The sequence below is a fragment of the Spermophilus citellus genome, assembly GCF_964194105.1.
Source record: "Spermophilus citellus genome assembly, chromosome: 11".
NCBI lineage: Eukaryota > Metazoa > Chordata > Mammalia > Rodentia > Sciuridae > Spermophilus > Spermophilus citellus.
In genome coordinates, this window is record NC_138192.1 from 41856319 (window position 1) to 41882058 (window position 25740).

A 25740-nucleotide genomic window follows, 5' to 3' on the forward strand; every position below is an offset into this window, starting at 1 on the left:
CTGTCAAACTGAATGAACCATATCTTCTGGTGAATTTCACCTCTGTTGTTATTTAAAAAAGGAAGTTTCTAACAACTAGCCTAGAGAAATAAAATGTAGTAAGGAATAAAATTTCAGTTATGTAAGATGAATAAATTCTAGAGATGTACTGTACAACATTGTACCTAGAGGGTACAGTGGCTCAGTGGTAGAGCACTTGCTGAACATGCTTGAGTCACTGGGTTGATCCCAGCACCACATAAAAATAAGCAAAATAGGGGCTGCAGGGGCTGGGGATGTGGCTCAAGCGGTAGCACGCTCGCCTGGCATGCGTGCGGCCCGGGTTCGATCCTCAGCACCACATACCAACAAAGATGTTGTGTCTGCCGAGAACTAAAAAATAAATATTAAAAATTCTCTCTCTCTCTCTCTCTCTCTCCACTCTCACTCTCTCTTTAAAAAAAAAAAAATAGGGGCTGCAGTTGTGGCTCAAGTGGTAGAGTTCTGCCTAGCATGCATGAGGACCTAGGTTCAATCCTCAGCACCACATAAAAATAAAGATATTATGTCCACCTAAAACTAAAAACTAAACATTAAAAAAACTTTAAAAATTAGCAAAATAAAGGTATTGTATCTATATACAACTGAAAAATAAAAATTTAAAAAATGGTACCTAAAATAATGATACTATTTTCTACACTTGTAATCCCAGGGGTTCAGGAAGCTAAGATCGTGAGTTTAAAGCCAGCCTCAGCAAAAGCAAGGCGCTAAGCAACTCAGTGAGACCCTGTCTCTAAATGTGGCCCAGTGGTTGAGTACCCCTGAGCTCAATCCCTGGCACCCTAATCTCCCCACCCCCACAAAAAAAATAAATAAATAAAACGTTAGGGCTGGAGATAATATAGCTCAGTGTAGAGTGCATACTTAGTGCAAACAAGGTCCTGGACTCATTTCCCAGCACTGCAAAAGGAAAAAAATAAATAATAATAATAATGTGTGTGTGTGTGTATGTGTGTCATGTTAACTGTTCTTATCACAATAATTTTTTTAACCACTCATTATGGTACTAGGGATTGAACCCAGAGCCTTGTATATACCAGACAAGCACTCTACCACTAAACTACTTCTCTAGCCCCCGCAAAAAAAAATTTTTTTTTTGGATGAACAAACCAGTATATACTACATTGTACCTGTCTTGATAACCTACATATAATTTTGTAGCACTTACAGAATAGATGAAGAAATACATAATTATTGAATGAATAAAAAAGAAAAGTCACTTTGCTAAAACATTTTCTTTTCAAAACATTCACTTCCTCTTTAATGTAATTTTTAATAGATGTAATAGATGTATTTTTTAGCAGAATTCATTAGTAAAGTTTTAGTAACAAAAAACAATGTAGAGAAGGAAGGGAAGACAGTACTATACCTACTTCATTTTTATGAACTCACCAAAAATGAGAGAACAGTAGTATTTTGGATTTAAATTATACTATTTAAGTAGTTACCTTTAAAGAAGAGGAAGGATAAGTGCCTTTTCATGCAAAAAAGCTGTTCAATTTTGGGGCTGGGGATGTGGCTCAAGCGGTAGCGCGCTCGCCTGGCATGCGTGCGGCCCGGGTTCGATTCTCAGCACCACATACAAAGATGTTGTGTCCGCCAATAACTAAAAAATAAATATTAAAATTCTCTCTCTCTCTTTCTCTCTCTCACTCTCTCTTTAAAAAAAAAAAGAAAAAAAAGCTGTTCAATTTTATGCATAAGTAAAGTTTAAAGTATTTGTGGTACTTCCTCAGCCTTTCAAATGAGTTTCTATTGATGAAAATATCCAAAGTATTTCTCCTGCACCTCTGTATTTTGTTTCTTAATTAAAACAGTCTTTTCTTTATTTGCCTTTTTGGGTCATTCTGATTATGGGAAAAAGCAAATCAACTATAACCTCAGTACCCAGAGATAATCACTCATAGGTTTAGTGTACTTCACTCAGTTTTCAGAGTACACATATATATGAACTTCAACAGAAATTATTTTTATTGAGCATTTTATTTTCTAGGCTAGGTTGTAGCTCAGTTGATTAAATGCTGGCCTGCATGTATGAAGCCAAGTTCAGTCCCCAGCACTGCTAATGAGAAGAATGGATTCAATGGCAGATAATATTTCTTAATTGTTGTTCAAAGCCAGCATTCCCTATCATCAAATGTTCATCTGTTAAACCATTCTTAGCTTTTAGGCCATACAGAAGAAGGCAGTCGGTCAGATGTCACCCACATGCCAGTTTGCCCACTCCTATACTAGATGATGGACAGCCAACAAAAACAAATCAAAGGGATATGGTCACCAGTAAAAGGATATATAAAAACCAACATAGAAAGAGATTTCAAAGATTGACAGTCAGATGTTGTTGGGGGGGAAGATCATTAAGGGGAAAAAAATGAATATGACCACATGATGTCATTTGTAATTTTTGAGATAGTATGTAGAAAGTAAAGGACTCTTAAGAAGAAAATAACAAATTAGACAGCTCCTCAAGTCTATGGGTAAAAGATTATAATTACTGCCAGACATGGTAGCCCATGCCTATAATCTTAGCAACTTGGGAGGCTGAGACAGGAGGTTCACAAGTTGAAGGCCACCCTGAGCAACTTAACAAAACCCTGTCTCAAAATAAGTACTAAAAAGACTGGGAATGCAGCTGAGTGGTAAAGCACCCTCTGAATAGGAGTGAGGCAGGGGGAGGACTATTTTGAAAAATAGAAGAAAAAATTTATTCATAAAGTATGTAATGGGATAATGAAAAGCATTTTTTTTAAAAAAAACAGGAAAAAAGAACTCTCTAAATCATCATTTTCTACTGTTGAATTCTTCAATTTAGGATTTTATAGCTTCTATCACTCAAGTAAATTTTAAGCTTTTCTAAATTCTTTTTAATCCACAGTGACTTTCCTTTACTGCCCATGAGTTTGAATGACTATTCACAAACTTGCCCTTCGTTAGATATTTCTTCAGGCCACAGGTAACCTAAATAACAAGCAGTCCTCTGAGATAATTCAGCCTACTTTAGGAAGTAGAAGGGGTCTATGTCGGAAGTTTCTCTCTGGCATTTCCTGAGAATGTTTTATTTTGTGAATAATTTCTGGGGCATGGTAAGTGACTGTTTTCTCTATCTTATTTGGAGTCAGTGATATTATGAGATATGTTGAAGGATACCTACATCCTCCTGTCCTTTGTTTTGAGACAAAGTTGAGTAATAGGAACTGGATTTATCCTTCTACCTAACTAAAATGCCAAAATAGTATATGAAACAGTGGTTTTCAGGTATTTACTATTAGGCAGTGAAGGACACAAACAGAAAAAGAAACAAAAGAATTGTCTTAAACAATTCTCCCTGCTCACTACCTATACAGTAATTTCTCAGTTACAGCTCAAAGAAGGGGAACCCAAGCAGACAGTCTTTCTAAATTAGGGGATGAAGTTGGGACTTCAAGGAAGCCAAATGGCTGGAGTTTACAGGGCAGAGGAATAGAAGAGAGCTACAGAGAGATTTTTGGAGACTCACAGAGGGACCCTCTTCAGACTTAGTTGAATACCTGCACACATAAGTGCACAAAACCTACCCGGTGCCAAGAAAAGAAGCACTCAAAAGGATCACCAGGGCAGGAATAGTTTGTATTCCTATTAGTCAGAGTCAAAAACCTCATAACACACAACACAAGTAGGATACTTAAAAGGTGGTGGTGGGAAATTAGTCCTAGATTAAAAACTGCCCTGGTTGTGCCTTAAAAGCATAAAAGAAAAATCTGAAAGGATTAAATCTTTTTCATGTAATTTAACTGTAGTCCAGAACAAAACTAAAATATTGTTATAAAATATAAGAGTGCCCAATACCCAACAAGGTTAAATTCCCAAAGCCTGGCATCCATTCGGAAAGCACCAAGAATGAGAGGGCTCAGTGGTACAGTACCCCTGGGTTCAATCCCTAGTTTAAAAAAAAAAAAGAAAAAACTTTAAAAACCATGGTGGGCGGCTGCAGGTATTGAGGGAATATATTACATATGGAAGAACAAAGATAATAATGTCAGCAGACTTCTAGTTAGAAACAATACAAGCAATCTAAGCCAGAAGACAATGGAGCAGTAGTACCTTCATTTGAAATAGTGAAGAAAAGGAAAAAAAAAAAAAACTAGCATTCTGAACTAGTATAAATGTTTTTCAGAAACAAAGGTAAAATACTTTCAAGCACACAAAAACTGAAAGAACTAATCACCAGCCAACTTGTACTGCAAGAAATATTAAAGGAAGTTTTTAAGAGGAAGACAATTCCAAATAGAAATTAGCTATATAAAGAAGAATAAAAATGAAAAGGCGAGTGATACACTGGCTTAAAAATCAAAGTATCTGAGGCTGGGGTTGTGGCTCAGTGGTAGAGCGCTCGCCTAGCACGTGTGAGGCGCTGGGTTCGATTCTCAGAAACATAAAAATAAACAATAAAATAAAATATTGTGCCCAACTATAACTAAAATAATCAAAGTATCTGATAAAGGACTTCTGTGGAGAATATATCAAGAATTCTCAAAACCAGGGGCTGGGATTGTGGCTCAGTGGTAGAGCATTTGCCTAGCATGTGTAAGGCACTAGGTTCCATATTCAGCACATAAAAATAAATACATAAAATAAAGGCATTGTGTCCATTCATAACTAAAAAATAATTTAAAAAAAAGAATTCTCAAAACTTAATAATACTTTGGAAAACAGTTTAAAAAGTTAAATATATACCTGCCACCTGATCCAAGTATTCCACTTTTAGGTATTTAACAAGACAAATGGATACTGGAAACAACCCAAACGTCCAACAACAGGTGAATGGATAAACAAATTATATTTGTTACATTTATCAGTAGAATATTCTTTATAATAAGAATTAAGCTGGGCATAGTGTCCCACGCCTTTAATCCCAGTAGCTCCGGAAGCTAAGGCAGGAGTGCAAAGCCAACCTCAGCAACTCAGTGAGACCCTTGTCTCTAAATAAAATACAAAATAGGGCTGGGAATGTGTCCCAGTAGTCGAGTGCCCCTGAGTTCAATCCCCTGTACCAAAAAAATAAGAATTATCTACTGATAAGAACAAAATGGATGAATGAATCCCACAAGACAGATTTTTAAAAAAGATAATATGGATACCAATTTTTCCATTTATTCAAAAAGGATAGAAAATGCAATTTAATCACTGGTGAAAGCAAACAGATCAGTGATTGCCTGGTGCCAGGGGGCTGGGAAGAGTCAATGGGGGAAAAGGGACAGTGGGATTACCAGTGAACAAAATTTTCAGGGTTGGTGGTTTATCAGATTGCACACTTTATTTGCAGTTTATTTTCCATCAATTTATTTACCTCAGTAAAGCTATAAAATAATCTTGGGCTTTTTTCAGATAAATTAAGCAGAGATTAGTTTAAAGTAAAGAGAAAGCTGTATAACTAACAGATCATTAAAATAAGTATATTTGTACCAGTAACATGCCATCTAACTGAGAATTAAAGGTAGACTCACACCAAATTATTTTAAAACCTGTTCAGAGTAGCATATTGAAAATGAAATGTCAAAGTTTAATCAGAAAATGTTTTAAAAGGCAAATGCTTAAAAATAGCTTCACAAATGTATAGAACCTTCATGCAGAAAACCATATTGCCAGGGATGATAGTGCACACCTGTAATCCCAGCAACTCCAGAGGCTAAGGCAGAAGGATCATAAGTTCAAGGACAGGCCAGCCTTAGCAAAATAAAAAAGGATAGGAATGTGGAAATTGTTGTAGAGCGCACCTAGGTTCGGTCCCCAATCCTACCAAAAAGAAAAAAAGAAAGACAGACTAAGGAAAAAGTAAGGAAGACTGTCTTGTTTGTTTGTTTGCCAATTTCATGGTTTCACTGGGGTACAAGTCATCAGAACTCCTCATGTTGTCATATCACTTATTCTACAATAGGTGAAATTTATATTAAGAAAGTATGGGGCTGGGGATGTGGCTCAAGCGGTAGCGCGCTCACCTGGCATGCGTGTGGCCCGGGTTTGATCCTCAGCACCACATACAAACAAAGATGTTGTGTCCGCCGAGAACTAAAATAAATAAATAAATAAATATTTTTTTAAAAAAAAAGTATGAAATGATATTATTCTGGCTTCTTTTTTTAAGTTGTTATTTCTAAAATGAGAGGAGGCAATCAGAGGAATAAGACAAGTGTTCTTTAGCTGTGTTACATAGACAGGTGAGCATGGTTCTTTATGTCAGTGCAGTTTTATGATGTCAGTCTAGGAACAGAGTTAAGAAGAGACTAAACTATTGCCCGAAAGAGCAACATAGGATATCAACTGTACTAAAACTAAAATTATTGTTTGGCAGATATCTTCTACCACTTCAGTGAGCCACTAAAGTGATATCCAACAGGGCCACTAATGCAGCTGCCAATGAAGGCTGGTTTGTCTTAGTGGGCTGTCAGAATATGGCCCTTCTCAAAATCACTCATTCTCCAGGAGCACCAGAGACATCATTATAGTTGATTTTGTTTGATGATACCTGCCCTCCAGTTTCTCAAGCCAAAGACATATTTCCATAAAATGTGTAACATGAACTCTTTTGGGTCTTATGCAAGTACTTGTTTAAATACTGAAAAAGTTCAAAGCTCCTTTTTATTTAAGGGAGGATTGCTGGAAATTGAACCCAGAGCCTCAAGCATGCTAAGCACTCTTTTTTTTTTTTAATTGTATGTGGACACCATAACTTTATTTTATTCGTTTATATGGTGCTGAGGATCAAACCCAGTGTTCCATGCATGCAAGGCAATGAGCCACAAAAAAAGAGAGCATGGCATTTTTTAAAGGCCAGGTTCTATGCTATTTTCTTTTTTTTATTATTATTATTATTTATTTTTTAGTTTTCGGTGGACACAACATCTTTCTTTGTATGTGGTGCTGAGGATTGAACCCCGGCCGCACGCATACCAGGCGAGCGCGCTACCGTTTGATCCACATCTCCAGCCCTATGCTATTTTATTTTCTAGAATATTTAAGTGATTTAAAATTGTGGCTCATTGCCTACTCTGTTTGCTTTTAATTGTTCTTGGGGGAGATTAGTAGGAACCTGGAACTCAATTTTATAATTCTGAAACCTGATTTGTACTCATTTACTTAAGGATAATTTTGCGCACACACACACACAGAAAAAAATGTTTTACACTAACTAAAATGAAAACCTACTGAAGCACTAAACTGAAATAGTAGTCTATAATTTAGTAATATGGATTATATTGTTCACCTCGGTGACCTGAATATTCTCTTCTCTTTTCTGGGTGGTTTCCTGTCACCCCATATGTCTCAAACTTGAGTAAGCCATATTAGCATGTGCCTAGTGAACAAAATCAGAGTAAGGGACTCTGCACTGGCCCAAGAGAGCTGTTTACATGGTTTGGGGAAAAAAAGACTAAAAAACACCTTTTACCCAGTGAGAACTGTCTGTTTTCCTCAGTATGAGCACATTCTCAGACTCTCAAGCTGTATTATTTCCATTGGTAGCTAATACTCATATATTCCAATCATAATATTACCAAATTCAGAAAATACTGTTTTCATATTGAGTACCCAAATCACTTTGTATAAAATTCTCCCTTTACATTCCTTTCTTTTTCCCTTTTATTGAACTGTACTGAGTAATTCTCACTTTAACAAAAAAGAGAGAGAGAGAGAAGCAAATTTTTTTTAATTTTATTTTTTAGTTGTAGTTGGACACAATACCTTTATTTTATTTATTTATTTTTATATGGTGCTGAGGATTGAACCTAGGGCCTCACATGTGCTAGGTGAACGCTGTACTGCTGAGCCACAACCCCAGCTCCAAGCAAAATCTTTTAATTCATATTAATTGGGGAATTGTCCACCTGGCCTAAATTACACAATTCTTTGTTAATCTTTTATTATGGACTTTATTTTATGTATGGTGATAGGGATTGAACATAGGGCCTTAGAAATGTTAAGCATATGATTTACCACTTAGCTATACCCCTCAACCTCTGGACATTTTTAAACATATATAAATATGAACAGGGGTTGGAAAGTCAATGGGGATATAGCTGAGTGGTAGAGCACTTGTCTAGTATGTGTGAGGTATATGTGTGAGGTCCTGGTTCAATCCCCAGCACCACCTAAATAAATAAACAAAAAAGAATGAAAGTGTACTGACCCCCCCCCCCAGCTGCTAACAGTTTCAACAGTTATCAACTAATGACTAATCTATTTTTATTTAAATCTTTACCTCTCCCTCCCATATTATTGTGAAATAAATTCCAAGTATCCTATTATTTCATTCATAAGTATTTCAGTATAGGTATCCCTAAATATACTATGACACATCCTAAAACATTTTGCAGTTAATATCTTATTTAAATCAAACATATCCCTTAAGTATTGCTTGTGTTCTTAAACATTTGTCTTAGAGTTTCCATAACCTCAATCTGACTGGTTGCATCATCATGGTGTCATTTGAAATGTCTCCCTATATTCTGTGTATTTCATTCATAGAGGGATCTAAAATAGAATTTTTAATTCAATTACATGAGATACAAGTACAAAAAATATTTCAGTTGGTTAAGAAATAATGTTTTTGCCAGGCATGGTGGCACCCATTTCTAATCCCAGCAATTTAGTAAAACCTAGTCTCAAAAAAATAAAAAGGACTGGGAATATGACTCAGTGATAAAATGCACCTAGATTCAATCGCTAGTACTGCAAAAGAAAAGATATGCTGCTTTATTAAATAAAAACTCCCTTAGTAAAAAGAAAAGACTGAAAAAAAGATACAGCTAATGGGGATTTAGATATATATTAAGTTTCCTGATAATTTGCAAATTATGTACTATTCTATAACTTTAAATTACTATCCTGGAAGAATTTGCTGAAAAGAGGAAACTGTATAGAGACATATTATGACAAACCTTATTTATTTGAGTCTCAAAGACTGGCTGTTCAAAAGTATAGCCAAATTTAATGGTTCTATACTAATTGCATTTTATTATTTTTAGTATTTATGTTAGAATACATTAGAACATGTTCTGTTGCCTCCTTTATTCTTGGTTCATTTTCCAAGAAATAAAATAACTTTTGAGTCTGAATAGTGTCAAATTGCATATTCTCTTTTAAGTAGCTCAGTGAGATCCAAATACATTATTTTTTAAAGTTTATTAAAGTTTACTATTTTTAAAATAATTATTTGAACAATACAAAAGACATTTAGAATAATTTTTATAAAGCTATAAGAGTAATAGATTTAGGAGTTGGATATTTTTAAATCAGCACCATAAGCATACAGTAATATTTATTCAAAAAAGTAATTATAATTTACAGAGAAAAGATTAAAATTGGGTTTGACTTATTACCTACCAATTTGAAAATATTTTTAGTTGGATTGTTTATTCAAAGACTCTTCAGTCATCATCTTGTCATTGTGATTTGTTTTTGTGTTTGGTTCTCCCCCCATCCCTAGCTCTTCAGTAGGCTACTTACAACATCCAGGATCAGAACAAGTACAGTTTCCTCAAACTACTTCACCATGCAGTTCCCAGCAGCTTCAAGGCCACCAGTGTGCAGGTATGAATAGATTACTGAAAAAAGCAGGTAATAGTTTGTCTATTTGAGAAATAGTTCAATTAATGTCCTTTGGTATTTCTACAAAAATGTTCTCAACTTGTGCTTGGATATAGTCTGGATGTTTGAGTGCCATGCTGAATCAAACTTACGGCATGTATTCCACGCCTTCCTTTATGACCTCTGCTATCCTGATTGACATTCTCCAGGGTCCTTTCCTAGGCCCTCTTCTCATTACTTTCCAAGCTCTCCTTAGATAATCTAACCAGCCCTGAGACTTAAAGATGTCTGCTTTTTGCTGACAATTCACAAATCTTATTTCTGCTAAGATCATGTAACCAGCTGCCTACTGAACATCCTACCCAGGTATATCAAAGACACATTAGACTCAGTATTTTCTTCTTTTTACATACTTTACCTCACCCTCCAACTAGTGACCAAACAGAAATTTCAGAATCATAATTATTTTTTTTCTACTGTCTTCTGTCCTTTCTTTTTTTGCTATATTGACATGGTCCTCAGGTCTTTGCACATACTAGACAAATGCTCTACCACTGAACTGTATCCCCAGCCCATTAAGTCATTATTTCCTCAAACCTGATACCTTCTCTCCTTCCCCACTACTGCTAAGTGGTCAGTTTTGTTCTCCCCATCCCCCATATCTTATTTGCAGTAATCTCTTACTCTTAAGTGTTTTACTTACTTTATGTTTTCCTCGCTTCCAAGTTTTCCTCCTCCCCAAAACACATACCAGGAATCTCAAAAATGATTGTCTTGAAACAGAAATCTCTTCATGCCATCCTCAGAACAAAAAACCTGAGTAGATTCCCAATGTAAACTCCCTCTCAAACAAGCCTCCTACTTATACATATACATTCAAGTCATACAAAACTTTGTTTTCTTGCTAAACGAACTTTTGCACCTGTTCGTCATTCTGCCCTGTTGCCCATTCACCATATTTTTCTGCTTGCCCAAGTCTTTCTTATCCTTAAAGTTTGAGAGTTGGAGATATAGCTCAATGGTAGAGCATTTGCCTGGCATGCTTAAAACTCTGGGTTGAATACTTAGCACCACACACACAAAAGTACAATATAATTTACTCCTGAATCTTTCACAGCAATTTTTTTTTTAACTAAGAATCATCCTTAAAGTTTGACTCAAAAAAAAAAAAAAAAAAAAAACACCTTTTTACAAGGGCTTTTCCCAGTCTTTGAGAAAATTTTTTCTTTCTTCTAGGGAAACTTAAACAGATCTTTTTTTTTTTTTTTTTTTTTTAAAGATAGAGTGAGAGAGGAGAGAGAGAGAGAGAGAGAGAGAGAGAGAGAGAGAGAGAGAGAGAATTTTTAATATTTATTTTTTAGTTCTCGGTGGACACAACATCTTTGTTGGTATGTGGTGCTGAGGATCGAACCCGGGCCGCACGCATGCCAGACGAGCGCGCTACCGCTTGAGCCACCTCCCCAGCCCCTAAACAGATCTTTATATTGGATTTTATGTAATGATTTATTGACAAATATAAGCTTCTGAAAAAAACATAAGCAATAAATATTGATCATCAGTAAATGACTAATAGTGGCTATGTCTGGCATAAACCACTTTGACCGAGGAAAACCTTGAGATGTCTCGAAGGAGGCAACCTTTCCCCTAGTTGTTTAGACAGTCAAGTTAGTTCTATATCTAGGGAACTGGAAATCATCTTTATGGTCACAACAGTACAAACTAATGTTCTGGTATCAGGACATGAAATTCTAACTCACAAATCTATGGTCAGCATCAGGTGAAGTACTTGCTTGATACCAGTTGTGCTACAGTACCTGTCCACTAGAGACATAAATCAAGATAGGGAGATACAGGGCTGGGGCTCTGCTCAGCGGTAGTGCACTTGCTTTTTATGCGTGAGGCATTGGGTTCAATTCTCAGCAACACATATAAATAAATAAAATAAAGGTCTATCAGCACCTAAAAAAAATCTTTAAAAAAAGATAGGGAGATACAGATATAATAATTCAATTATCTGTAATGTACAGTTAGCAAAGTGTTTTAACATACACATTATCCTCACAACTCTATGAAGTCATCCAGGGAAGCCTTCCTAGCCTCCTTTCTCAGGTGAGAAAAGAGATGAAATAATTTTCTTGAAGTCCAAGGATATTTCAGAGTACTAAAATTGTGCTCTCTGACCTCATGTCCCAAACTTTTTCTGCTAATTCATTCTCTATACAGATGATGCTTTATTGTCCATGTTTCTTAAGAGTATTAAATTTTTGCAAAGTTTTTCATTTAGAATGCCTATTTTTTTAATTTATTTGAAAAACTAGCAACTTTTGTAGATCATGTATGTTGTAATACTGTACGTAAGATCCTGTTGGGGTAATTAGGCTCTCCTAAGTAATATAGGCCTTTATTTTTAGGTTAAGTGAGTTGTGTAGCCCTAGAGTGTTCATTTTAATGTCTTTTGAAATACATAATGCTTGTAGCATAGCTACAAGCCTTTAATTTGGCTTGCATATCTAATAGTAAAATTATTTTCAGAAATGTGAAATCATTGCTGTTATCCTAATGATCAGAGATACCAGCTAATATACTGATTGTAGTGTCCTAATTTTGATTTTCAGCCATGCCACCACCACCACCTGGTGGAGGAATGGTGATGATGCAGCTCAGCGTACCAAACAATCCCCAATCTCGTGCCCACTCTCCTCCCCAGTGGAAACAAAATAAATATTACTGTGACCATCAGAGAGGGCAGAAGTGTGTGGAATTTAGCAATGTAGACAATATTGTCCAGGTAAGATGCTTTTGTTCATTATCACTTTGAAACTTTGCTTTTTTTTTTATCATGTAAGATCAACTTGTGCCTTGACACTGAATCTGGAATTCTTTCAGACAGAGAATTTTGAACATTTTCTACATCCAGACATTTATTTCAGTATTCAAATAGTATTTGCCAATTTCTGGATAAAGTTTAAAAAATCAGAAGGACCTAGGGGTGTAGCTCAGTAGTAGAGAATTTACCTAGTATGCATGAAGCCCACCCAGCTCAGGAAAAAAAATAACAAATAAATTAGATCTAAAGTTTTCTAAAGAAAAAAAATTGAGCACTTACACTACCATTCCCCCTTGAGCTATATTTTAGTGTAACTAGATAGTCAATGAAGAAACATTCTTCACAGAAGAATCTAGTTAATAAGTACAAAAACAATGGTAGAATCAGAAAAATTGACATTTTAGAGCCCTATCAAAATAATGGATCAGGTAGGAAAGCTGGTGGAATGAGGCCAACATCATTACCTTAGATATATGTATGAATGACTGCACCTGTGGTGTGACTCTATATCATGTACAAGCAGAGAAATGAAAAGTTGTGCTCCATTTGTATATAATGACTCAAATGCATTCTGCTATCATGTATTACTGATTAGAACAAATAAAAAATAATGAATCAAAAAATCATTAGCCAATATTAAAATCATTTTTAGGTAGAAAGTTCATGAAAGACTTTAAAGTAGATGAATTAGGCAAACAACATTGAGCCTACTGATCAATTATACTCACTGATCATTTACAGCATTACTAAAAGTGGATCAGCCAATCATTATTTTCCTTTTGATGTTTTATAAGAGGAGATACATAACATCATCACCACTGAAATACTTTTATCAAAAAATTTGAACCAGAGCCAGGCCTTGTAGAAAAATACCCTTAAGTGTATTTACTAAAAATAATAAGATTATATCTACTACCCAGATGGTAGTTTTAAAATGCCATTATCAGGCTGGGGTTGTAGCTCAGTGGTGGAGCACTTGCCTAGCCACGTACAAGAGGCCCTGGGTCTGATCCTCAGCACTACATAAAACTAAATAAATAAAGGTATTGTGTCCATCTACAACTAAAAATTTTTTTTTTTTAAATGCCATTGTTGGGGGCTGGAGTTGTAGCTCAATGATAGAGTGCTTGCCTAGCATGTGTGAGGCACTGGGTTGGATTCTCAGCACCACATATAAATAAATAAAAATAGAGTTATATCAACAACTAAAAAAAAAATTTAAAAAAACAAAACGCCATTGTCTACTAAAAGAACCAGAGCTCCTCAGAAAAATAATGGTTGCCAAGATTTGTGCAGAGGAAGTATAAAATGGGTCTTGAGGATACAGGATTAGGCTTCAAGGTTTGGAACATAAAAAAGATATTGTTAATTTCCTGGTTTTGTGATTATATAAGAAAATGTCCTTGTTTTTAGTAAATAGACACTAATTATTTCAGCAAAAGAAAGAGTATCCAACTCGAATTATTCTCAGAAATATATATATGTATATGTGTGTGGGGGGGTGTGGGTATATATACACATATATATCATATGCTATATACACACACATGGAGTCATGTGCCACATAACAATGTTTTAGTCAACAACATGCTGCATATATGACATTGGTCATATTATATTATAATGGAAAAGGATATGGCATAAAACACTTGCCTAGCATATTTGAGTCCCTGGGCTTCATCCTACACCGCCAAAACAATAAATACATTAAAAAGTTTTGAGTTACGAATGTAGCTCAATGGTAGAGCATTTGCCTAGCATACACAAGGCCCTAGGTTCAATCCCCAGCATAGCAAGCAAAAAAAAAAAAAAAAATTACTATGGAACTGAAAAATTTCTATCACCTAGTGACATTTTAGCTGTCTTAGCAAACTCTTAGGATGTTCACACAACAGTACAATCACCAGATAACACATTTTTCAGGATAATCCCCATTGTTAAGTGACTCATGAATATTTTTACAGGGAGAAAGAAAACAAATGCAATAAATTTTTAGCATCATTTAGGAAATCTGGGAATTCTTTATGAGAGGTTAAACTTTTTAATGGGGGAAAGAAAGATTGGGATAAGTATATATATTCTTGCTTGCAAAAATATCAACAATATTATTGCCAATGTATAAAAGCAAATTTCAAAAGTAAAATTTAATCTGTTCCCATTTTGGTAAAAAATGGATATATGAATGCATATGTATAGAAATGGTCTGTTACTCATGTTGATCTTTGGGAGTCGGAAAATATGTTTGGGTTTTTTAAAACAAGTACATATTTATACTCAAGAGGAAGAAGAAATTTTGTCCAAAAGGAAATTTGCAAAAAGCATGCCCCAGTAATGCTGACCTGTTTTCTCTATGTACTGTAATTACAGCACAGCCCTCAACTCAGCAGTCCCATTATTTCACCAGCTCAGTCGCCAGCACCAGCTCAGCTGTCCACCCTGAAAACCATACGTCCCTCTGGACCACCACTTTCCATCATGCCCCAGTTTTCTAGACCTTTTGTCCCTGGGCAGGGTAAGTGCATCAGAAACTAATCATAGCTTCAGAGAATTTTATGCATCCAATCCCAATCATTTGGTAATTTATCTTGATACTGTTACTTTTCTGTTTCCCACAAAACTGCATTTTCACCTTCCCTCAGGCAAATCTGCTTCTTACCAGACACTCTTCTAGCCTTGTTTTTGCTGTTAAATACTTTCACAGCCAGGCATGATAGTGTACTCCTATAATCCCAGCAACTTGATTCAGGAGGGTCGTAAACTCAAGGCTAGCCTCAGCAACTTAGGGAGACCCTATCTCAAAATAAAAATTAAATAAGTAATGGAGGGTCTCAGTCTTCTGGGTTCAATCCCCAATACCACCCCCCAAAAAAATTTTTTTTTAATTCAAAAATGTATTCAGCAAACATTTTTGTTTGCCTTTGAGTACCAGGGATTGAACTCAGGGGCACTCAACCACTGAGTCACATTCCCAGCCCTATTTTGTATTTTATTTAGAGACTGCATCTCACTGAGTTGCTTAGCTTTTGAGGCTGGCTTTGAACTCGAAGTCCTCCTGTCTCAGCCTCCCAAGCCACTGGAATTATAGGCGTGCCACACTGTGCCTGGCTTCAACAAATGTTTGTTGAAGTCATACTGTGCCACAGGTATACAGTGATGAATAGGGAAAAAATCTTTTAACATCATTCTCCCTCAGGTCTACTTAGAGGAACAGACTTGCATGCAGATAATTATAAACCAATATAGAGACCATTCATTTTATTTCCTGAAATTATCTTAAAAATTAATGCACAGAGGCTAGATTGTGGCTCAACGGTAGAGCACTCACCTAGCACATGAGAGGCCCTGGATTTGATCCTCAGCACCACATAAAAATAAATAAAGGTATTGTGTCCAACTACAACTAAAAAAAAAAAAAAAAAAAAAATTTTTTTAAAAAAGATTAATGCACACAATGATTTATTTACAAAAGCATTTTTCCTATAGCAGAAAAGTTAAAAAACAACCTAAATTTTCAACAGTGAGGAATAAGTTATAATATAGCTGTACAAGAAATACTGTACAGGGCTGGGGATGTGGCTCAAGCGGTAGCGCACTCGCCTGGCATGCGTGCGGCCCGGGTTCGATCCTCAGCACCACATACAAACAAAGATGTTGTGTCCGCCGAAAACTAAAAAAAATAGAAAATGTTAAAATTTTTTAAAAAAGAAGAAGAAATACTGTACAACTGTCTGAAATTCATGGTTTAAAGAATCATTTAAAGGAGAACTACTGGGCTGGGGCTGGGGCTCAGTGGTAAAGCGCTCACCTAGCATACGTGAGGCCCTGGGTTCAATCTTCAGCACCACATAAAAATAAAGTAATAACTGCCGGGCTGGGGATGTGGCTCAAGCGGTAGCACGCTCGCCTGGCGTGCGTGCGGCCCGGGTTCGATCCTCAGCACCACATACAAACAAAGATGTTGTGTCCACCGAAAACTAAAAAAAAAAATAAATAAATATTTAAAAAATTAAAAATAAAAAAAAATAAAGTAATAAAAAAGATATTGTGCCCACCTATAACTAAAAAATAAATATTTAAAATAAAAAGAACTACTCACAATATATTAAGCGATTTTAAAAAGCAACATGGACATTTCAAAAAAGGTATATGCATGTTTGTTAGGCCCTTGAAAAGGTACTCAACGTGGTTCGTCATTAGGGAAATAAATATTGAAACAAGAATGAGCCAGGCACAGTGGCACACACCTCTAATCCCAGTGACTCTAGAAGCTAAGGGAGGAGAATCTCAAGTTTGAGGCCGGGCTCAGCAACTTAGCAAGACCTTGTCTCAAAATAAAAATTAAAATGGGCTGGGGATGTAGGCCCAGTGATATAGCGCCCCTGAGTTGAATTCCAAGGAGGAAAGGATAAGGAGAATTTACCAAAAAGGAACTAGAGAAAACTCTTTGGGAAATAAGAATGTCCTTTTATCTTTTTGGAATCATGGTTACATAGATTTTTTTGGTACTGGCAATCTAACCTAGGGTGCTTTACCACTGAGCCATATCCCTTAACCCTATTTTTTTTTTTATTTTGAGACAAGGTCCCCCTGAGTTTCTGAAGGTCTTAATTGCTGAGACCAACCTTGAAATTGTGATCCTCCTAGTTCAGCCTCCCAAGTTGCTGATTACATGTGTGCGCCACCATGCCAGGTAGTTACACAGACTTGTACAATTGTTAGAATTTACCTAATTTAATAATTAAAATGTGCATTTTGCATGTTAATTAGCTCAGTTTTTTAAAGAATTGTAAAATGTACTTGCATGTAAAATGAGCCACACACTTTTATTTTCTCCTTTGTAATTCTCTATTCCCAAATTTTCTACAAAATTTTACTTTAATATTCTAGAAAAAGAAAGCTTATCATTAAAAAAAAATGAAATGGTATGTGTCATATAGTCTGGTATGAATGGCCTAAGTGCATTTCTGCATATATGGTGGTATACATGATCTAGTATGATACCCCAGAGGACTGCCTCACCCACCCTGTAAGAAAGAGTCTCTGTTTATTGCTGACCACAACTTAACATATTTGAAAAGAATATCGCTACATGTGACTAAATCTTGGGTATCTTTATTTAGGAGGTACCAGAATTTTTAAGCATCTTTCTCTCTATTCTGTTTTAAATTTTGAGCCTTATTGTTCAATTTCATTATTGTAACACTCAATTATGACTTCTTCATAGTTATTGTTTTATGCATCTCCAAAATTTAACATTGCATCTCTGATCTCAGTGCTAGTCCCTTGTTATACCTGCCCTTCAGCAAGAGTTTAGAGTATGTCATGGGTGTGTCCTTTTCAGGAGCTACCCAACAATCTTGACCTGTTCAACCAAAGGAGCCCATGGAATGGCAAGAAGTCTATGCCTTGCTTTTCTGTGTTATGAAACTATCTCCTGAAAATTTATTTAAATTTTATTAAAATTTTACTTACTTTTTTGATTGGATAATACACTGACATGGTTCAAATAACAACAAATAGTTTAAAGTTTATAGAGAAGTTTCTCTCCCATCTGTTCCTGCCACCCAGTTCCTACCACTCATCCTTCATAAGCACTGTTATTTTTCTTTTCTTTTCTTTTTTTTTCTTTTCTTTTTGCAGTGGGAGAGTACTGGGGTTGTAACTTAAGGGCACTCAACCTCTGAGCCACATCCCCACCCCTATTTTGTATTTTATTTAGAGACAGGGTCTCACTGAGTTGCTTAGCACTTGCTATTGCTGAAGCTGGCTTTGAACCCACAATCCTCTTGCCTCAGCCTCCCAAGCTGCTGGGATTGCAGTCATGTGTCACCACGCCCAGCATAACTACTGTTATTAATCATAATCCTTTTAGAAGTTTGCCCCAGCTCTTTAAAGGAATTTTTTTTAAATACATGAATTACCTATACTTGCTTTACTCTATCAAATATGTTTCCCCTCTGTATCTTAGTTTTTGAACAATTTCTAAAATTCTGGTGGGGAGGGGGAGAAAAGAAAACTGAGAAGTACATTATAACTGAGGAGAGAAAACTGTAAAAATGTTTTTGACTTTCAGGAGATGCCAGGTATCCATTATTCGGCCAGCCTCTGCAATATAACCCTCCTACTGTTCTGCATGGGCACATTCCAAACCAACAGGTATGAAAGGCAGCTCTATAACCTTTTTGTCACAGAATCCCATATTCCTTTGTCAGATACGGGGCACTGAACACACCTGTTGGTACTGCCTAAGAAGAGCTGCATGTCTCAGCCAAATGATTTATACCTGTTAGCTCTGAGAGCAAAAGCAAGAGAAGGCAGTGGTACTTGGCTGAGCAGTGGCTCACTAGTACCACCCAAAAATGGGGCCAGTTGGCTAAGGGTTGGGGCACCTTTGCTTATGAAAGAGTCAGCAAGTGAGCAATCATATACCATTGCTGCAGAGCAGGATCCAGAGAAGCCTTGGATTGATTTATTTCTGCAGGAATACTAAACCCTAATCAAGTTTACTAAACCCTAAAACTTAGGTGCTAAGTTTTTAAGCACTACAAATACATTTTTCAGCATTATTAAACTTATTTCTCAACTATTTGTGGGCTTCCAGGGTCAGTCTGGCAGCAGGCATGGAAACCGAGGAAGGAGACAAGCTAAGAAAGCTGCATCCACAGACCTTGGAGCAGGAGAAGCAGGTATGTCCCTGAGGGGCAAGTGAATGTGTGCTACAGATTGGTGACAGTTTTAAAATATATCACACCACAGAAATGGGCTTTCTTTTTCCTATAATCCCATAGAAAATGTCCCAGGAAATTATGCAATCTCCAAGTTAGGATTCTTGAATATGTTCTTTTAACTCTGCTTCATTTTAGATGGGAGAATATGTATAGTAAAGTGCAGGTGGGTTTAGGAGCAATGAAAGGGCAACAGAGAGGAGTCGAGTCTGAGAGAAGCAGGTAGAGTTCAGCAGCCTCTGTGTTGTTTGAGAAAGGGGTTGTCTGAATGAACCATTTAGGCTTTTCTGTGGTGTAGTGCTTTCACATTTATACTTTAATCTTCTACTCAACAGCCTGGGTTGGTTAGGGCAAGGGTTATCTTTATTTTACAATGGAAACATGAAATTCAATAAAAGATTTGCCTGAGATTTCCTGATTTAGAAAAGTGTTGCATGTACTTGTGAAACTATCAGTGTGGACTTTGAGATCAGCAGCTTAGCACTATTAGCTCCATACCCCTGGCCTAAGTGGTGAATAGGAATGATTTAAAAGATGGCCATAGCCATAATGGTATAATAGCCATAATTATGGTGCATGCCTGTAATCCCAGAGACTTTGGAGGCTAAGGTAGGAGGATCGTGAGTTCAAGCCAGCCTGGACAACTTAGCAAGACCCTGTCTCAAACTGAAAAATGAAAAAGGGCTGGGAGTGCAGATCAGGGATAGAGTGCCTCTATATTAAATCCCCTATACCAAAAAATAAGTAAATAAATGAAGGAGTATCATGTCAATTATAATTTTGTGATTTTGAATAGTTTCAGAAAATTTTCTTCATTACCTATGTTGTCTTTGGGTCTGCAGTACTTTTTATCTAACTTTTTTGGTAACAGGGATATATTAATTCTACCTTTTCCATTCTAGTTGTTGGGAAGGTCTTAGAAATTACTGAGCTACCGGATGGAATAACTCGCATGGAAGCTGAGAAGCTTTTTGGAGAACTCTTTAAAATTGGCGCCAAGATTCGATGGCTCCGGGACCCTCAGTCCCAGCCACGTCATCACCCCCTTTGTTGTGGCAGCGGGGACAGCACTGTCAACCCTGAGCGCTCTAAACCCAGTGACTTGGCCTCTACATACACCGTCTTAGCCACGTTTCCCTCCATTTCAGCTGCACAGAATGCATTGAAGAAACAAATTAATTCAGTTAACAAGTTTAAGCTGAGAACAAGCAAGAAGCATTATGACTTTCACATTTTGGAAAGGGCAAGTTCTCAGTAACAGAGCCACCTTTGGACCTTTCACCTCCATGATTCCCCTTCCCTCTCACATATCTGATTGGCTTGGTATTTGGAGCTTCTGTTAACATTTTAGAGTCTCCTAGGATGTGTGGTCATGGTGTTATAGCTTTTGAAGAAAGGCCAGTGTTCCAGCAAATCAGAGGGGGAGAAAGACACATTTTCCCTACTGACTATAGGAATCCACACCGGAATGATACAGAGTTAGCAGCTTTTCTAAGGAAATGCTGTCATATGCCTCCTAACTTTTATAGTTATTTTGTTTTATATTTCTGAATTCTTGTATCAGATCCAAAGCTCTATTGTACAGCAAATTATTATTCAAAATGATTATAACCAGTTGCAACCTGTATTTCTTTTTACAACCAGCACAGTATGACCCAACTTAGAATTTGGGGGGAAAAGAATGCAGGAATGGAAGAACCAAGCCAAAACCATGTACTATCCCTTTGGGAGCCTGAGGGTGCTAAAGAGAGCCCACAAATAGATTTCTCTTCCCCTGAATCTCTAAACACAGAAACATTTTCCATAAAATACAGAATTCTCCTATAGGGTCCCTTCCTTATTCACTTAGATAGTATGAATGTTAAGTGTAAAGTAAATTATGTTCTTGATGCCTCTAAAGCAAACCACTTAGATTCAAAGGGGAATAGGAATCATCTTAGGCAGGAAAATATTTCCACTTTCTTTTATAAGTGTCACTCCAATAACTAAATGCCACTTATCTGCATTCCCCTCCTCGTGGGTTTTTTTGTCACCTAAGGAAATACATTTGATGAGTGCTGGAAACTTCAGTGGTTCAAAATTTTTCATTGTTTGCAGCAGATAACTGGACATAAAGATTCATTGCACTTATGAACAAGGAACCTTCTTTTCAATTTCTGTGTAATTTGCAAGGCTGTACAATGTGTGCTGATGCAAGCCTTTTTCAGTTCAAGAGAATAAATGTTTACAAAGATAGGCCCACTTTGTCTTTCTTTTTAATTAAAAACATAATCAGGCAACTAAAAATAGATCATTATGTTTGGTTATATAAATAATTTTTTTTAGTGGTAGTTGGACCCAATATCTTTATTTTATTTTTATATGGTGCTGAGGATCAAACCCAGGGCCTTGCACATGCTAGATGAGCGCTCTACCTCTGAGCCACAACCCCAGCCCCAAATAATTTGTTTTTAGCATATATTTTACACACAATTGTCTAGTTTAGCTCAAATGCTTCACAGATGTTTTTCTCTATTGGTCAGTCAAGCATAGTCAGTCACACGACTGGAATACCCGCAAGGTGGGGTTTGCCAGCTTCAAGTTTTCTGCAGCTGGATTTGCTCCTACCCATACCAAGAATTTACTGTGAAACTGAAGATACTAAGTGTCACTCACTTTAGAGCATTGGCAAAGTCCCCCAGGACCCCAGTGAATGCCAGGGCTCCCCCTCAGGCTGGCACATCCCACTTATGACTATTGTACTCTCAAGATCAGAAGTTGGAGCTTCCTTAGAATCTTTTCAGAATAACAAGCCCTGTCAAAGAGAAAGAGAATGAGTGAGGAATTATGAAACCACTTCCAAGGCCTAGTGAAATCTTTTTTAATTAAATTCAAAAATCATTACAAACTGGGTGTGGTGTTACATTCTTAGTCCCAGCTACTTCAGGAAGCTGAGGCAGGAGGATCACTTAAGTTCAGTCCAGTGTGGGAAACAGAGACACTATCTCAACAAAAAATTTTTAAAACCTCCCAAATTTGGGCCAGTATGAATAAATATATCAACCAGGTTCAGTGGCACACTCCTATAGTCCTTAGGAGGTTGAGGGGGATGATTGCAACCGTGGGCCACATAGCAAGACTCCATCTAAAAAACAAAAAATAGAGCTGGGGTTGTGGCTTAGGGGTAGAGTGCTCACCTAGTGTGTGTGAGGCACTGGGTTTGATCCTCAGCACCACATAAAAATAAAATAATAAAGGCATTGTGTTCACCCACAACTAAAAAATAAATTTATAATAAATAAATTTAAAAAGAAAAATAATGCTATTAGTGGAGAATGAAACCTTTTTTTCTTGAAAGTAAATGCTCAATGATCTTCAATTAGAAATTCAAAATATTAATAAGCTATTATCAGCAGAGATGTTGCCAACAAGACTACTACTGATTTTTATAGTTTTGCATCAAGGTTTACAAGGAAATGGAATGACACATAGAGGAGAACATGGATCAAAGTAGAATTCATAAATATTTCTTAAATTCAACTAGATTTTTATGTCTTAAAATTCCTTGGAGATGAGATTGAACAAATAGCACAGATCCAGAAGCCATATAGTCCTTATGAGATGTTTTTTGGGCTGGGGATATACCTCAATGGTAGAGTGCAAAATTTTAAAAAAGTTTACAACATTTTAGGCTTAGAGTAATGGTAAGCCACTTAAGTCCTTGCCCTTGTGAAGTAAGGGAGAGACAAATTCATCATATGTCTCAAAGAAATATAACATTACAACTATGTAACATATGTAACATAGTTGTAATGTAACATACTAAAGAGATTTTCATGGAAGAAATCAGGCTTTCATGAAAAAGCTGGCAGCTAAGAGGAAATCAGTCTCATACCTGGAGATGAAGATAAGCTACAACCTCAGGGTTTATTGCAAATAATTTCTCTGAATTTTTTTTTGGGGGGTGGGGTAGATGGACACAATACATTTATTTTATTTATTTTTATGTGGTGCTGAGGATCAAACCCAATACCTCACACATACCAGGCAGGCACTCTACAACTGAGCCACAACCCCAGCCCTGAATATTCTCTTTACTACAGTAGGAATCCTAGTCAACCCGAGCTTTTGCTTTAGACCTTTGGTTTACCCTGAAGGAGTTAGTACAGTGCAAAGGAAATAGGTAAGAAACTAGAATAAAAAGGTCAGGCTATTCTCTGACAATCACATGGTAATATTAGTGAAACTGCCAGTACCACCTTATAAAAATACGTGCACATAGCTGGGTCTGAATGTTGCCCTGTTCTTTTTTCCTTTTTTATTTTTTTTAGATGTTGATGAACCTTTATTTTATTTATTTATTTATATGTGGTGCTTAGAATTGAACCCAGTGCCTCACACGTGCAAGGAAAGTGGTCAACGGGAGCCACAACCCAGCCCCTGCCCTGTTCTTTTTTGTCAAACATGATTTTTTTTTAAGATATTTATTTTTTAGTTGTAGTTGGGCATAGTACCTTTATTTCACTTATTTATTTTTATGAGTTGTTGAGGGTCTCGCACGTTCGAGGCAAGTGCTCTACTGCTGAGCCACAACCCCAGCCCATGATTTTAACTATACAAAAATGGTGGGCAGTGGAAGCACACATAGGAAGACATTTAAGATGTGACTTAGGGGCTGGGATGTGGCTCAAGCGGTAGTGCGCTCACCTGTGGCCCGGGATCGATCCTCAGCACCACATACAAACAAAGATGTTGTGTCCACCGAAAACTAAAAAAATAAATATTAAAATTCTCTCTCTCTCTCTCTCTCTCTCTCTCTCTCTCTCTCTCTTAAAAAAAAAAAAAAAAAAAAAAAAAAAAAGATGTGACTTAGCATAGACTGAACTTCCCTAAGGACAGCTTCAGATGTCCCACAGCTGGCAATAAGCCTTATTTGTGTGTTTTCCCAGAGCATTTAACAGGGGCAGATGTTACTTCTACCTATAAAGTGTGTTATTTTTTCCTGTGTCTATACTAGCAGCTCTGGTAGCCTTTGGCAATGACAGATCACTTTATAACTTTTTGCCCATTTCTACTACTTTATATATTAGATAAAAACACAGCTGATGATTTTTAAGTCCTTGGTCCATGAAGGATATGGAAAAAATCCGTATGTGATAGTGAATTTAGAACACAAAATGTGTTTGCCATTGTGCCAAAAATAATAAAAAAATTCACTTAAGCCAGATGCTATGGCACACTCTTGTTAGACCAGCTGCTTGGGAGGCTGAGGCAGGAGGATCACAAGTTAGAAACTGGCCTGAGCAATTTAGCAAAATCCTGTCTCAAAAAGAAAAAAAAAAAATTTAAAGTCTTAAGAATGTAGTTCAGTGGTACAGCACCCCTGCATTCAATCAATCCTAAGTTGCAAAATAATAAAAAAACACTTTGGCATCAAAGTTGGCATTTTGGGAGGAGATTCCTCCTCCCAAGCTAAAAAACATTTTCCAGATCCCATCAGGGAGAGACCTGGGGCATTTGAATAATGTGGAGACATAGGCCTTCCAGTATATAAACCACAATTCCTGAGTGGCTTAGGAAGAATCAAGGCATTACATCTACAGCTGCCGGGGAAACATCTCATTTGGATTCGTCACATGTCAGCAACTGAAAAATGTAAGATTTCATCAGGGATGGGATGTGGCTCAGTGGGAAAGCAATTATCTAGCATGTGCAAGGTACACACACACACACACAACTTGCAGAAGCCAGCCATTAGATCATGAGGTTGGCCAGACCCCCTTCAATTCTTCCAATAGATGTTAGGATATGGTGTCCACAGTCTTCAAAGGCAGAGGGCGTGGATTCTATCTTCTAGTGCCAGTGCAGAACTAGCACAAAGGTGCTTTACATGCTAGCATGATTCAAAGCTGGTCCTGATGTTTGGGATCCTAGAAGCTTTTATGAGTTAGTGCTAAAATAGAACCTGAGGCTCACATGCATGCATTCCGGCCAATAGACCTAAAAAACAGTACAACTGCCCTTTAATCCATCCCCATGCCCACATATGCCTAGACTGCATTGGATGTGGTTTTTTATGTCCCTCTTCAATACCTACACTTGGATTCATTTTCGTTTGATTTCATAGACATGCATAGCAGCATGGGAGTGTGTAAAGAAAAAACAATAGGGGCTGGAGATATAGCTCAGTTGGTAGAGTGCTTGACTTGTATATAGGTAAAGCATTGAATTAGATAATATTATATATATAAATAATAAAATAATCTGATTAGACACTATTAGCTAAATAATAACATGGTTTTTTTTTTTTTAAAAAAAAGCACTGTTTCAGTTGTACTTTGTTGCTTAATAAACATCCCAGAATTTAGTGTTTAAAGCAACATTCCTGGATTGGAAAACAGTTCAGTGGTAGAGTTTTTTCCTAGCAAGGACCTAACCAATCCCCAGCACCTCGAAAATAAATAAATAAAGGAAGGAAGGAAACATGCAAGCAAGCAACAATCCTGTGGGTCAGGGATTTGGGGGAGGACTTAGAGGATGGCTTGGCTTTTCCCACCTAATATCAGCTGCCCTAAACTAGGGCAGGGCTGGGCTGAAAGTTCCAAAGTT

General features: G+C 36.8%; 1 protein-coding gene across 9 annotated transcripts in view; it reads left to right on the plus strand.

Moving 5' to 3' along the window:
- The window catches only part of R3HDM1 (R3H domain containing 1), a 97768-nt gene extending 76380 nt beyond the window's left edge, over positions 1 to 21388 (plus strand). For 8 of the 9 annotated variants that reach the window (XM_081262408.1, XM_081262409.1, XM_081262410.1 and 5 more), the window contains 6 exons: positions 9500 to 9603; positions 12216 to 12388; positions 14795 to 14939; positions 18501 to 18583; positions 19029 to 19113; positions 20055 to 21388. In XM_081262408.1, coding sequence (XP_081118534.1) covers positions 9500 to 9603; positions 12216 to 12388; positions 14795 to 14939; positions 18501 to 18583; positions 19029 to 19113; positions 20055 to 20410 — 946 coding nt within the window. In that variant the 3' untranslated portion in view covers positions 20411 to 21388. The remainder of the gene's footprint in view (positions 1 to 9499; positions 9604 to 12215; positions 12389 to 14794; positions 14940 to 18500; positions 18584 to 19028; positions 19114 to 20054) is intronic. The other variant, XM_081262414.1, reaches the window with a different exon arrangement.
- Positions 21389 to 25740: the final 4352 nt, after the last annotated feature.